We start from the raw sequence: 14,381 nt of genomic DNA on the forward strand, positions 1-14,381 counted from the left end.
TTAGTACCACTTGTCCACCACTGTTTGTTTACAATTCCAAAATAAGTTTGCAAATAAGATTGTCCTTAATGCCACGTGATGCTTCTAGTCATAAATTGTATTAAAAAGAAAAGGAAGGTAAAAGCACATATATACGTGTGTGTGTGTATATATATATATGTAAGAAAAGATGTACAGGTAAATATATTTTTTAACCTTACATCTTTATATAAATGCAGGTTTATGCAAATACATATACATAAGTTCCTTGTTTGTAGCCCTTCTTTACAATAATGATTTTAGCCAAAGTTCCAAAATATGGATTTCATGTAGGATTAACCAAACAATTAGTAAGGCAATAGCAATTTACTGTTATAAAGATATATAAAAAAATGTGCCTTTTACAATAAACTTAAAATAATGTTTGTAAATAGCAAATGGAATCCAAGATTTTCTAACTGTCTCAGTAAAATGTAATTAGATGCAGGATTGGGAATTTTAATTCCAAACATTCACCTTTAATGTTGGAACATGGTTCTGAATGAGTTCCTAGAATGTTTCAGTTAATGTCCATGCTAACGAGGTTGTAAAACGTGGGATCCAATCTTGTTAACATTCCGTTCTAGAATAATGACATTGGAAGAACTCGACTTCAGAAGGAAAAAGGAGATTATATAAAATGATTATTTATCTTCCTCTGTTTCATGTATTTCTACACTGCTGTGAATGACTATGTCCTTAGAGTAAGAAATTATATAATGAGTGAGGTAAAAATACTGGAATAACTCAATGCCTTCTATACTACAAATTGAGTTTCTAAGGCAATTCAATCAAGAAAAGCATGGAAAAATACCAAGAAATAAGGGCTTTAAGTGATAATGGCAGGGAGGAATTTCAAACAAATTTGGAGTCAAGTGAGGCTCATGACTAATAGCTGTCCAGAGCTTGCTCCAGACCCTTTCTGCTTTAGGTCTGTGAAGCTTAAAGAAAGAGGCAATTTTTAAAGAGGAAATATTTCAAGGGAAACATTTCTCTGTGTGGATATGCAGGCTAAGCCAGCCAACTGCACAGCTACAACTGGGAGCTTTGAATGTGAAGTGCCTGTGGAGACCAGTCACCAGCTGTGCATACCTACCTCCTCTGGCAACGTCACACATAGCACAGAAGAGTGACTTTTTCCATACAGGAACACTTTTGACTCTTATGTAACTTAGGATCAGCAGTGGGCAGTGGGGTGCACTCAACACACTAATAAACTCCTAATGTCAGATCCACCCTAAATCTCCCACTCCAGGGAGTGAAGAACTTCACGAGCAAAGAGCAGATCAGGGACAGGCAGCAGGCAGCAGCATGTTGGACCTGCCCCTTGTCTCCAAAACCATCATCACTGCTCTCCCTCCAGCCTTCCTAGTCCCTCAGACCCACAGAGGGGAGGGCAGAGGTGGAGGTGCCAAGAGGCAGAGGATGAGGGAAGAGGAGGAGGAAGAAGGTGGAGCGAGCCAGCCTTTGTCCTCTATCTTATATTGGGACAGTTAATTACTCACATGCATGCATACAGTTTTCAACCTTATACTGCTAAAGATCATCCTTGTATTTTTTTTATACTAATTTTCCAGAGTCACTCAGAGTTGTAATCCCACTGTCCTGAGCAACTGAGCCCTTTCATGGGTTGCTTACTTTCCATACCTTGTTTCACAAAGGCAAATGTGATACAAGTGATACAAGTCTAATTTATGTCTTTTTTAGAAAAATAATCCCCTTTTCTTTCTCCAAATGGTACTGAAATGTGAAGTTAATACAAGTACACAAATATAATGAAGGGTGTTTCTGCTAAGGTCTGTGCTGCCTCATTTGTGCCTCATGCAGAGTGCTGAACTAAGTAAAAACTTGATCTGCATCAAATGTAGTGAACTTAACTGACTTCCTTGAAGATTTATAAATGAGAGGCCAGTGAGCCAGGCTGTGAGGTTGCTTGGAGAAATTCACCCAGTCATTCTGGCACCATGCACAGGAGATGCAGCTGATCAATAAATTCCAAATCGCTTGATTTCATTTTCTCTGGAAAATTATCAATCAGAGTCTAGTATACAAATAAACAACTGCCATGCAGATCCAAACTCCAAACATAAGAAAAACAAGGGAGTAAAAGATGTGCACATATTTTGAGCACCATTTTCCAAGAAATCCCTCAGAAGTAACTCTGTCTCAGAGGTTATTAAGAAAGAAAAAAAAGCAACGTAAAGGTCCTTCATTTCATCTCATACAAAATACCATATGTTTTTGCATGCTTCATTTATGCTTCTTGGTTTACTGTCTAGAAACACACAGTGAGTTCAACCTTCAGGGGTCAGCAGTGCTCAGCACATCTATGAACTGAGCTCTGACTGTGGGGACTATCGAATAAGGGCTGACTCTGCTGAATATTAATCCTGCACTTTTAGGTTGGACCACTTGGATTCTGAAAACTAGCTAAGTACATATCATTCCCCATCTTGCAAGTACCACTAATCACCTGTACAGTGCTCTTCTCGGAAATAAAATAGTATTTCATTCAGAGAGTGCACATGGAGATTATTCTTGTAAATAGATTTGCTAGACTGAAAAATTCTCTGTTTACTCATAGTTTTGAAATTAGATAAATACAGTAGCCTTTTCTGAGCTTTCCAGTGCAGAAAGTCTTGTGTCTTATGAGTGATAATATTCACTTTCTTGAAAGCCTGTCTGACTATCAGACTATCTGCACACAGTTTGGAATTAAACTCGCTAAATGCAGCAGTTTCTGCAGCTGCTCTGAAATGCAAGCAGTATAAAGAGAGGCTGCTGCTTCACTGTCTCATTTTTATGCCCAGTCGTCTTTCATAGCCTGTTCTGTCTGAATTTGAGTATTAGTAGATTACCTTTAAATTAGAGTAAATTAGAGCTCAGGATTTACTTACTCCACTAGAAGCCTAACAATTTAAATGTAAGGGAGCACAATCTTCATAGTTTTACTCTGTCTCGAGAATGTGCTGTTTATGGACTCTTTTTAGCACACTTAGGCACACATGCATGCAAAGCCAAGAGGTTGAAGTGAAATGACTCAAACAATGGATCTCTCCTGTTACAGCATTATTGCTATTCCAGGCTTTCTTATTCTTGTTAAATGACAGTGGATTGAATAAAAAGGGATAAGAAATGGGATGGATATGAAAATACAATGATGACAGTATAATAAATTAATGCTTACCATTTCCTGAGTGTTTGCAAAATCTGTCTCTTTCGAGCTACACTGCACCAAAAGCATTATAATATTAATCAGGACAATACAAAGGAATATATATTTGTATCAAAATCTACTTAGAGCAATGATCATTCCTGCTCCCTAAAAACAAAACCAAAATCCAAAAAAAATAGGAGGATGTTTTGGTCTCATTGAAACAGTACACAATACACTGCTAATGCTTCTGCATATACAAAGAGGTGTGTTTATATCTGGTTAAAAATACAGCCTGAGCCTTAGCACAATTGTCTTGCATGTACAGTTTTATTGCATGCAGAATAAACTACTCTATCTAACTGAGAATCACAGCCATAACACCTCAGTGTACTTTTATTTGACCTCAAATGAACATAAAAAAGGAGTTCATAGAGCAGCCATTTCTTTGCTATTTCTGCAGGATCTCTCAAGGCACTGGCAGTGCAGCCTCAGTGTAGAACATGTTAGTGCTTCTGAAACATGTTATTACAGGTAAATCTTGAACTGAACTTGACTTTGCTTTATATTTAATGACAGGATGTAAAAAATATTTTCATCTGTATTAATATAGTTGCTGTAACGAAAATACTTTAAGTCATTTATTGTTTTGATCCCATGCAGTTAGACACACCATCCAGTCTAAGTACTGATTCTCATGTACACTGCAATCTGTCTCTCACCCCTGTCACACCTAGGTGACTTACCACAAGGGAGTAGCATATCTTGAATCCAGGTTTAGCCACAAAATAGTCATCAGATTTGAAGGTTATCTTTATGTGATTTGTTCTTGATGTTATTCTTGGAGGTATTTCCTTGTGTCCACACCACCGTCCTCGTATAACTGTGCTGGTCTCTGATACATCTTCCACTTCCACAAAGTCATACCTGAAAACCAGTAGGAATAATTAGTTTTTGCTAATTCTGGTTACAGAGGGTGGTTGCAAATTAATGGGAAGGAGCACAACTGGAGACACAAAGACAACTGTCCCCTGTTCTCCACTCCAAAACATCAGACCAAATATTACAAATGGTGGGCATGCTTGTGCAGCACAAAATACACTAAGCTGAAAGCTACTGCCTGAGTACTCAAATGAGTGATTTCTGGGCTCCTGGAACATGACAGACAGTATTTTCTAACACATTAAAATAGCAATGAGAGGCACTTGCATGTGCTTAGTATACAGTAAGCATACGCATTGTGTTTCATGTGGTGGGTAAATAATTTAGAAACCTGATAAAATATTATTTAAGGCAGGTTGCCCAAGCTGAGCAGCTGCAAGCACTTGTGTACTTTCTGGTGGTCACCCAAATCCCTACAGCAGGAGACAAGGATCCCGCCTGCTGTGTCAGTCACAGGGCTGGAGCTGTGTGGCCACTGCGCCAGGAGCAAAGGGAGATGCTGGAAGGACACAGGGCAGTGCACGCTGCTGAAAGGCGCTTTTTAGCACCTTCCTTGTAGGTGGCACAGCACTCCTGTAGGTGGTTTGGAAAGACTTATATCAAGCTTTCAAGCAGAAAAGTATGCTGGCTCTCTGTGTGCTGTGGTGGGGACTCTGTTGTTCACATGGATGCTGTCACCAGGGAAAATGCAACAGCATGTCTTGTCCTGTGCAAGGTCACAACTTAGCCAGGCACCTGGGGCACAGCAGTGGCACCCTGAGCCCAAAGAAGGATCTGACAGGAGCAGCAGGCATTAACCCCTAGCAATAAGGGGATACAGTAGCAGCACTCGCTGCCCCAGCATTTGTATTCACTCGTTTGGGTCATTTATTGAATTCATTTATTGATCTGGAGAATAAGAAGGCAGAGAATAAAGTTCTAATTTTACTACATCTATGACAAAAACAGTTTCTCAGTATCAGTGAAGCCAGAATTAGACTCCACACATTGCAGCCAGAGAGAGAGAGGTGATGACAAGAGGGGCAGGTTGAGTGCCATCATCATGGTGCAATTGAGCCTCAAAACTTTGGGGATCTTTACCAGGAAAGCTTTCTATTATCAGAGCGCCTCCCTCAAAGAAGGAGTTTAAGACTGTTAACCGATTCTTGCTAGCAATGCACTCCTCCCTGCCCTGGGCCTGTGGGCCAAGCACCCTCCTCCTTGCCCAGTTGTGGGAGCTGTAAATAACAGACCTGCTATTCTTTTCTGCTGAGAACCCATGAGAAAAAAACCACAAGTACTATGTGGTTTGAGAATATCAGCACTGCTGCTTTTATTTTCACCAATCCCAAATTGCACAGAACAGAAAATAACAGATTCACCATGACCAAATCACTTCCATCTGCCCAAACTCTGCTGAAATATTCTTTTTTTGTAACACACCAAAATTAAGTTCCAGGCAGAGGTAGACTTGTCTCAATCTCTCCCCACCCCATCCTCAGCTCCCACTCCTTCATGGTGATGGATGTTGTACCAGCAGAGCTCTGTGCTGCCCACAAGAGCATCCACCATTGCCCCCCAGGCAGCAAGGCAGCCGTGAATGCCTATTGTAACATAGGGGGTTGCAGTGTTCAGCATGAGATAACCTTGTAAGCTTTGGTGAAAGCTGTCCTGACTGGCCCCCCCACTCTTTGAGGCCAGAAGCCAGAATAACTGGTAGCAAAACCAGTGAAAATCCATGGACTTTTAAGGATTATTTCTGCTTTCAACAACAGAGGCTTTTGTGCAACAATCATGGAAGTAGGTATATTCTCTGTGCATCCAAGGAGCCTCAGAGGCTGGGTAATTTAATTGCTTTTCAGAATCATCTCTTATCAAGTGCCTGTGGAAATGCTAACAGCACTTCTAGAAAATTCCATAAAACCTTGAATATTTACCCTCCTTCTTCAGAAGCTCAGAAGAAATATAGCTCTGCTAAAATATACCTTTTCATTCTGCAGCCTGAATGAATTTCAATCAGTTCAGTCTTAATAGTATGCAAATTACAATAATTAGCATTAATGAAAAATTGAAAGAAAACACTAGGATGTTTCTGGAGAAAAAAAGTATGAGGTCAAAAGCAAATACAAAAGCAAGGTAATACGCAGAGGTCCTGAATTACTTGTCCAGTATGCACAGCCTTCAAGCATATGCTCAGCTCTAAGCATTCATTTCAATTAAAACATGCCTGGCTGTCCCTCTAAAGCAGCACTGCAGGGATTGTCAGGGACTGAAGTTGCAGAAAGGAACTAGTGTTGAAAAATATATTGAGCATTAGCAAAAACCCTAACTGCACACAGTACTTAATGGGTTTAAAGACATCACAAGCTGTCTGTCCAAGAAATTCCTCACTCTGGAAGTAATACTACCAAAATAAAGGTCTTCCAGAAACTAGGGAAAGCTTTATTGCAGAAAAGGATGTGATATTTCTCCAGCTTCTATAGACAATTTTGATGATTTAAGGTCTTGGCTTCTCTCTGCATCCTAAATTAACTGCTCTGGAAAAAGCAGGTAGACTGTCTTCCAAGATGGTCTCCAAATCCATAATGCCAGCAACAGCTTGACTTTCCCTCTCTGTGCCACCACCTTTACTGGCTTTTGACAGAGAATACTTCATCTTTTTTTCCACAGTAAATTGGCCCTCTGTTTCAAAGTTGCAATGCTTTAAGGTCAGCCACAGTTTATCCACTATGTAAATATTAACAGGCTGCTTCTGTGTGCATTTAGGCTCTGAATCTGGGAAAGCATTTGGGGTACTGGGAGGTAACTATTGTTACTGACTCTGCTGCTGATCTTGGACCAATAGCACCAGAGCATAGTAGACCTGCCAAGGAGCAGGGAAGGAGAGCCAGTTTTAGGCTGCATTCTTTTATTACTAAATCAAAAAAAAACCTGCAGGAATGGTTCTCTTTATTGGTGATGCAGAAAATCTAACAAAGAAAAAAGAGGGAAAAAAATACACCCTGTAAAACCCCTGCAGAACTGTCAAACCCAATGAACACAAATTAATTGACAAAGAAGATAAGATAAGAAGAGGCTGGATGTGCAGAAACCCTAACAACCCAGTTCTCTGCACAGATAAGCTGTAAGTAACAACATGATCAGGTAGAGTTGGAAACTGAGACTTGAGCATTTTATGTGAGTAGCATCACAGCAATCTGCCTTTTGGAGCACACAGGAATCCCGAGCCTGCTCTCTCCCACAGAACAGATAGACAAATAAAAGAAATATAAACAAAAACTCAATAGATTTACAGTGTTTTAGTGAATTTTAGCAAGGTTCACCTCTGTACTCTGCTAATGCCAAGCAGTTTATCCACCTAGGTTAATCAGCCAGATCAACTGAGTTTAAGGTCACTTTTGCTTAAAAGGGGAACCAAAGCAACTGGGATATAGTAGAGTATACATAAATAGATAAATAAATATATAAGTATGCATCAGTACACTGATGTTTGTGGACTACATTTAAAGGTTTTAAAAGAAACTGTACCAGTGAAGAGTAACAATAAAGACAAGTAAGTAATTTGAAGAACATACTTATATTTTTTAATGCATTTTTATTTGTTCCTCACACCCCAATATAAACACTTACCTATTTATTCACACCTCCCAGAGCCTTCCACCTACTGAAAAAGATGTTTTTTGTCTGGCTGAAACATGACAGAGGTGATAGAGGACAAAATCCTATTAAAGTAGTATCTATGTTGTTAGGTTGTTGGATTTGAGCATACAAGTACCTTGTGCTTAAAATATTATAGAAGGATTAAAACCTGCCAAAACTGCTTCAGGTCCAGGAAAGCTCAGTTTATTTATAAACTTAAAAACCAATTTCAGTCAAAAGGGGATACTTGGTCTGTCCAAGGTCTGTCCTTCAAGCAAGGACAACCTAGACCTGGCCAGAGATGCCCAGGTTTTGGTCTGCGGTCTCATGCCAGTGAGCTTGAAGGTGGTATTAAGGAGACCTTTGCAAACTTCCACTTGCCACTCACCTGCAGATATCATTTTCAGGTTCCTCCAGTCCAAACTGATTATCAAAAGCCAGATGGATCCTGGTGCTCTCTGGGGAGTGGAGCCGCCACGTCAGTAGGAGGTTCCTGGGGTAGCTGCTGGGGAAGCGAGGACTGTGGATGCAGCCATTCCCTGCCACGCTGATGGTCTCTTCTTTTCGGTACAAGTCTGTGAGGTGATTGCTCTCTGTTAGTAGTCACAACTTGTAGAAATTAGTATGTTGTTCCAGTTACAGGAAGGCAAAAAACACAACAGGTTATACAACACAGCAAAAATTATTTTCATTTAAAGTCTTTAAAAAGTTGGGTCTAGAAGCAGTTTCATTAGATAGGAAGTACAGTGCATTTTCTCTTAATTTAATCCCATATAAACAGTAAGAACAACAGAACTCAGGTATACGTACTCTTTATTTTACAAGAAATATATAATTATTTTTACATTTATATTGATTATATAATTTCATTCTCACCATTTTGATTTTAAAACAGAATTAAACTTTAATAAAAGCTGCAAGCTTGAGAACAATGAAGTAAGACAGACTGAAGTAAAAAAGACAAACAACCCTGCTTCCCAAATTTGGTGCTTTGGGGAGAAATGCCCTCTGAACAAAAGCACCAATAAAGAGCCGCAAGAAAGTGCATATGAGTGAATTTAAGTTTGTTTACTGTGCTTAAGTATTTCCTCCCAAAAACATTTGTTAGGTCACGTTTTCATTTTATTTATATGGTGTGAATCATTTGCTGCTAATGGATGATTAACACAGCCAGCTATTCCATGCTTATACTGATGTAACTGAGGTCAGATTCTGTCCCAACAACCACCTTAGCGAGTAACTTCAAGACAAATAGCCAAGTCTTTATTTAATTAAAATTCCACAGCTTCTGCCTGAGCAAATATTCAATTGTTCCTAAAGTTTTACTTCTACTGAGGTAAAGCCTCTGCTGCTGTAAATCCCGGGCTCCAAGGATAACAGGAACTGTGGCCAGACCCAGCTCTCTAAAAGTCAAAATGCCTTCTCAGTAGCACCATGCACTTGCATTGTCCATCTGTTTCTGATACTGGAATTTGGCTCCCAGCATCAAAGAACTGCAAACAACCATTTTTCTGTGCCTCGACAACTTCAGTGTGGAAAATTTTGAGGATCAGAAGGCTCCAAGACAACATGCGGATCACAGCAGGTTTCAGTTCCCAGTCATGGAATCACAGAATCACAGAATATACTGTGGAAGAGTCCCACAAGCATCATCGAGTCCAACTCTTAGCCCTGCACAGGACCATTCCCAAGAGTCACACCATGTGCCTGAGAGTATTGTTCAAATGCTTCTTGAACTCTGTCAGGCTTGGTGCTGTGACTACTTCCCTGGGAAGCCAAGACACTCAGCTCTGAGCCTCCACCAGTGGGACAGCTATCTGTGTTCCTTCCCTAGGTGATATGTGGAAATCTAGGGCTCAGTTCAATCACTCGCAGAGAGATGCCTAACCACCTTTAAGACATAGTACATTTTCCTGTCTGGCCTCCATGAGGACAAGGAGGTCCAGCAGCACGTCCAGCAGCACATCCAGCAGCCCCCAGCAAAGGTCCAATGGAAGCCGTAGTGTCTCACAAAGTCACCTGCATGTGGGCAATCCGAGCCCCTTCTCAACACAGACTGTAGGAGTTACACACAGCCACCCAACGGCATTGACCAAATTTCTACTTAATACATGAACTTGGACACTGCTTTCATGTAAACACTTAAACTCTGGTGTCTTTATCTTGAACTGAACATCACTCTAGTCCTCTGCTGAATGCCAGATCAACCTCTAGTTCCACTACAAGCAACAGAAATAGAAAATTGGTGCCTTCTCCTGAATTTGGCTGATGAGGAATAGCAAATGGGGGAAAAGTATCTCCCACCAAGTTGCTCTGTGACTGTTGGAAATACAAAACCAAAGTAAGCAACCCTTGGCAGCCATCTGTCACACACAGTAATCTAAGTTTTCACTCTTAAAATAAAATCTAACATTTGACTGAAGTTTTCCAAGTTCTTCATATAAAATAAATATATTTTTTTCATAAAACACTCATTAAAAACAGGAACCCAGAGAAATGGTACAAACTTCATAGTAAGTACATCTATTTTTTCAGGTTGCTTTTCACTGGTTCCTTGCTGTAAATACTTCCCTGCACGCAGCTGTAAGCAAAGCGTGGTTGCATGTCAGCAGTTCATTGTACTCTTCTGACAGGGCAATAATTCTAGCCTCCAAACAACCTGAAACTTAGATGATAAAAGTCTTCATTTCCTGTAAAACTATCTCCAAAGACCTAATTGTAACATCATTCTAAGATGCTTTCACACTGAGCCACCCTTTCTAAGCAAATACAGACCTAGCTCACAAAGTGCAGACCTACCCAGTTTTGTTTTGTTCTATTTTGACCAAATAATTTGCATTGGAAAAGTGACAATTGGTGAAAATAAAGACCACCCACCTATTAATTTTGTTGCAATTTTCATCAGGGACATCTATGCTGGAATATGTTTTTCATTTTATTTTATTCTAAAAAAAAGAGGAAAAAGACAACTGTGGGTTTTTTTCCCCCTAATTTGGAATGAAACAAAATGTCCAGCCAACACTACTGAGTTCCTACTAAAATGATGAGGACCTTTGGACTTTAAAAACACCCAGTCCACCAAGAGGAAAAGATATTTCACAGGACTATGTGCAAAATGTCCAAGAAAAGGGATAAAAATAAAACAGTTTTGATGATAACAAATTCCGCAGTTTTTAGTGAAGCAACCATTCCCTAAGTCAGAACAAAAGTTACTGCAGTAAAACATGGCATAACTCATCCTATGCCTCAGAGTTCTTTACTCTTCTTTCTTGGACAGAAAACTCTTGCCATTTTCCCTCTATCACCATGCATTTCACTGTGTAGGTCAATGTGATTCATGCTTCTGAGGGAAAGGTTTCCCTTTCCCAGACAGTCCTCGCACAGGCTTTACCCTGCTGAGATTCTGGGGGACAGTATCTCTAAAATGTGCTCATACATATACCCCCAAACAAAACATCTGTGCACTTAACTCAGCACACCAGCTGAGAATGCACACTACTGTGCTCTTGTACACCAAGAAGATAGGGTCTGTGATGGCTCTTAATTTAACTTAAACTCTGAATTTCACAGACTGTGGTGCTCTGTCAGGAAGTCAATCACACCTGACCAAGACTAATGATGAAATGTCATGGTTGGAGCAGCTCTGCAGTATCTGAGTTGAACAGGTACATGAAGCAATAGAGCTGCACATGTTACAAAGCTTAAAAATCAAAGCACAATGACTTATTATTTCTATCATGGTAATACAGGAATTATAAAGTTATCATAGAGGAGAGGTTGGAGAGAATCACGGGAAGGAAATTCTCACTATAGTAAAGTAAGAGATATCCAAATATTGCACTCTGAGGACATGCCTTTTCCACAAGGGAAGAACATATGTTTCATGAGAAAAGCCATAAATACTGTTTCTATAGCCCACATGAGATGAAATCTAAAGCTACTCAGTGCCTTCACTTGACACTGGAGTAGACTCTTCAGGAGCTGGATTCCCTCTCACCTCCCTCACTTTGTGCTAGATTACGACCTGAAGTGGTGTGGCCTGCACTGGAACCAAATATGCTATAATTTTCTAAGGGGATTTTCACTGGGATTTCACAGAGTTATCTGGCTTAGAAGACACAGGAACACAGTCAACATAAACTCGCTCTCACGAGGTTGGCCTCTCATGAATCATCAAGCATCTGGGAAACAGCTTGAGGAGATGTAAGCAACTCCTGTACTTCTTGTATCAACAAAGATATGGGATTAAAATAAGACCTTTCCAAGCAGACAAGCATTGCCCTCATCAGATACACTGGGGGAAGTCATGGAAATCACACACTAGGCAAGTGGAAAGTCAGGATAAAAAAAACTTAAAAAAAAGTATAAGCAAAGGAAAGGACAGTGTGTCTTTCAAGGCAGAGAACTGTCCCATGTTGCAATGCAATGTAATGAAGTATTACACAGTATCCTGAATGTCACATACTAACTGTATTCCATAATGCTTTATGGGAGTAAATAAAAGACGACAGTGCATAATACACTGCCTGTCACATTTACTAAAAAAACATTTAAAATCATTTCACAATGAATAAAAGCAGGTGTTAAGTTACAAGGCAAAAAGGCCATTTGGGCCACACACAGAAGGATATTCTCGATGGCCCGAGCCACAAAGACATGCTTTCCTCCTGGGGGAGGAAAACTATCTCATAAGGAAGATGAGAGGGAAGGAATCTGGAAGACATCCTTTTAGGTGAGGCAATTCCCTGAAGAGTCTGAACTGACTGGAAAGAAGCTTGCTCTATATTTTATTTATCTGAACTAATCTCTCTTTTTTTGCCTCGTAATTCTTTCCCAACCACTAATTTTAAACATAATGACATATATGATAGTCCAGCTGTCGAAGTCAGAGGAGCTGTCATTTAAGCACTTAAGGCAGCTGCATTTTCCAAAGTGCTGCCTTCCTCCCCCTGCATGGAGGGCAGCTGGGTGTCAGACTGGGAACTGGGAAATACACTTCAATATTCAGAAAACTGTGCTTGTCTCAAGACTGTCCCCACCATGGGTGCCCAGCACATCCAATGTTTCCCCATCCCAGCTAGGCCATGCGGCATCAGTAAGATTTAGAAGCACAAATTTCAACCTGTGTTTTCTCTGGATGCCTGCATTTGCTTGCAAGCTTTAGCAATGTATTGACACATTCCTGTTAAAGCTACTCCTAGTCATGACATGCCTACTACAGAAAGAAGTTTGCTTGTATCATCATCATTAAACAGATAGTGGATTCCTTCACTAAAACAATAATAATAATAATAATATTTTTTAAAAAGGCAATTTCTACTTGCTAATAGCTAATCTGACATCTGTTCTACAATATATTCAGCAAGGAGAGTCTATAAGCATCAATTCCTTTAGAAAGAAGAAGAATTCAGAGAATGGCCTTGTCTAAGGACCTAACCAATGATATGGAATACTTAATTCCACTTTTCTAAGGTTTCTGGAATTTCATCCTCACTTCTTGCGTATAAGTTTGCTGCTGTCTTTCTTCCCCTTGCAGAAGTGGTTGGCCAACCAACTTTGATACAGTGGTAAAGGCTGAAAAGATACCGTACTCTGACTTGGTTTATGACAATTAATTCCATACAGCGTAAACTGATGAGCTCATCCTCTGCTACAGCTGAGGAGAGAGTTGCTGGGAACCGCAGTGAGGTTCATTTTACTACTCATGAAAGTATTTGTTATTTCAGGAAAGGACCTTGGGAGTTTGCACGTGGGAGTTTTCCAGATATAACTCTTCTCCCTCATGGCTGCTGTCTTCAAAACAAATACAGCAGTCAGTGGTTTGCCACCAGTTTTTAAATGAATGAAATAACCTTCAGGGAGAATAATAGCTCTTCAGTTCCCTCAGTTGAAAATTAGCCTGATCTAAATAGCTGAATCCACAGAGAAGCAAAGAACAGCAAAACATTTTTGAATCCAGGCCACAAATCAGTTCATCTCGGGAACAGGTATGCCAAGCAAGGTGTATTTATGGCAGCCTGTTAGATAGTGATTGGCTTTTTTTAATTCCCCCACCCTCCTGTAATAAGCAGAAACTTTAGTTGTTATCCATAAGGCTCTGTGTAAATCAGATGAAAAGATCAGAATTCATGGTCAAAACAGTGTATTCCATAGCTCATCATAGCTTGTTGGGCAGATATAAAACTGTAGGGTCATTTTCCTTGTTAGAAACGTGTGGATTTGTCTTTTTTTTTTTTTTTTTTTTTAGTTGGTGTGTGTGTTTGTTTGTTTGCTATGGATATAAACAACAAAATGAATCCTAGTCAGTGAAGAATATAGTACTATATGGTAGTAGTACCAGTCTTAGACATCTCGGTCCTTTTAAGGACAGAGGTCTAACACGCCTAGGTCAGCTCTGCTCCCATCATGATTCACTATCAGTTCAAGAAGGCAGATCAAGGCAGGGAAAGGATTGGGATGGTCAGTAATAAAACAGAAATAGTAAAATCTCACCCAGGCTAAAAATTGTAAATTGTCTCTTATGGAGGCACTACGCTGACAAACAGTCAATCTGGTATGGGGATGCATATGTACAGGTATATTAGGACAGTGGATCCAGTTGAAAGTATTACTTCAAGTTGATTTTAGCTTTATACATCTTCAATAATCC

General features: G+C 39.9%; 1 protein-coding gene across 4 annotated transcripts in view; it reads right to left on the reverse strand.

The window, feature by feature from the left end:
- The window catches only part of PDGFD (platelet derived growth factor D), a 147,045-nt gene that overhangs the window by 52,421 nt on the left and 80,243 nt on the right, over positions 1 to 14,381 (reverse strand). Inside the window, exons 2-4 of one of the 4 annotated variants that reach the window (XM_027739471.2) lie at positions 8,121 to 8,307; positions 3,919 to 4,099; positions 3,206 to 3,247 (exon numbers count right to left, since the gene is read on the reverse strand). In XM_027739471.2, the coding sequence (XP_027595272.1) occupies positions 3,206 to 3,247; positions 3,919 to 4,099; positions 8,121 to 8,307 (410 nt within the window). Of the gene's footprint in view, positions 1 to 3,205; positions 3,248 to 3,918; positions 4,100 to 8,120; positions 8,326 to 14,381 lie in introns of all 4 variants that reach the window. The other 3 variants (XM_027739470.2, XM_027739474.2, XM_027739473.2) reach the window with 3 other exon arrangements.

This window comes from Pipra filicauda, unplaced genomic scaffold, assembly GCF_003945595.2.
Source record: "Pipra filicauda isolate LSUMZ 115617 unplaced genomic scaffold, ASM394559v2 scaffold117_size3949168_pilon, whole genome shotgun sequence".
Lineage (NCBI taxonomy): Eukaryota > Metazoa > Chordata > Aves > Passeriformes > Pipridae > Pipra > Pipra filicauda.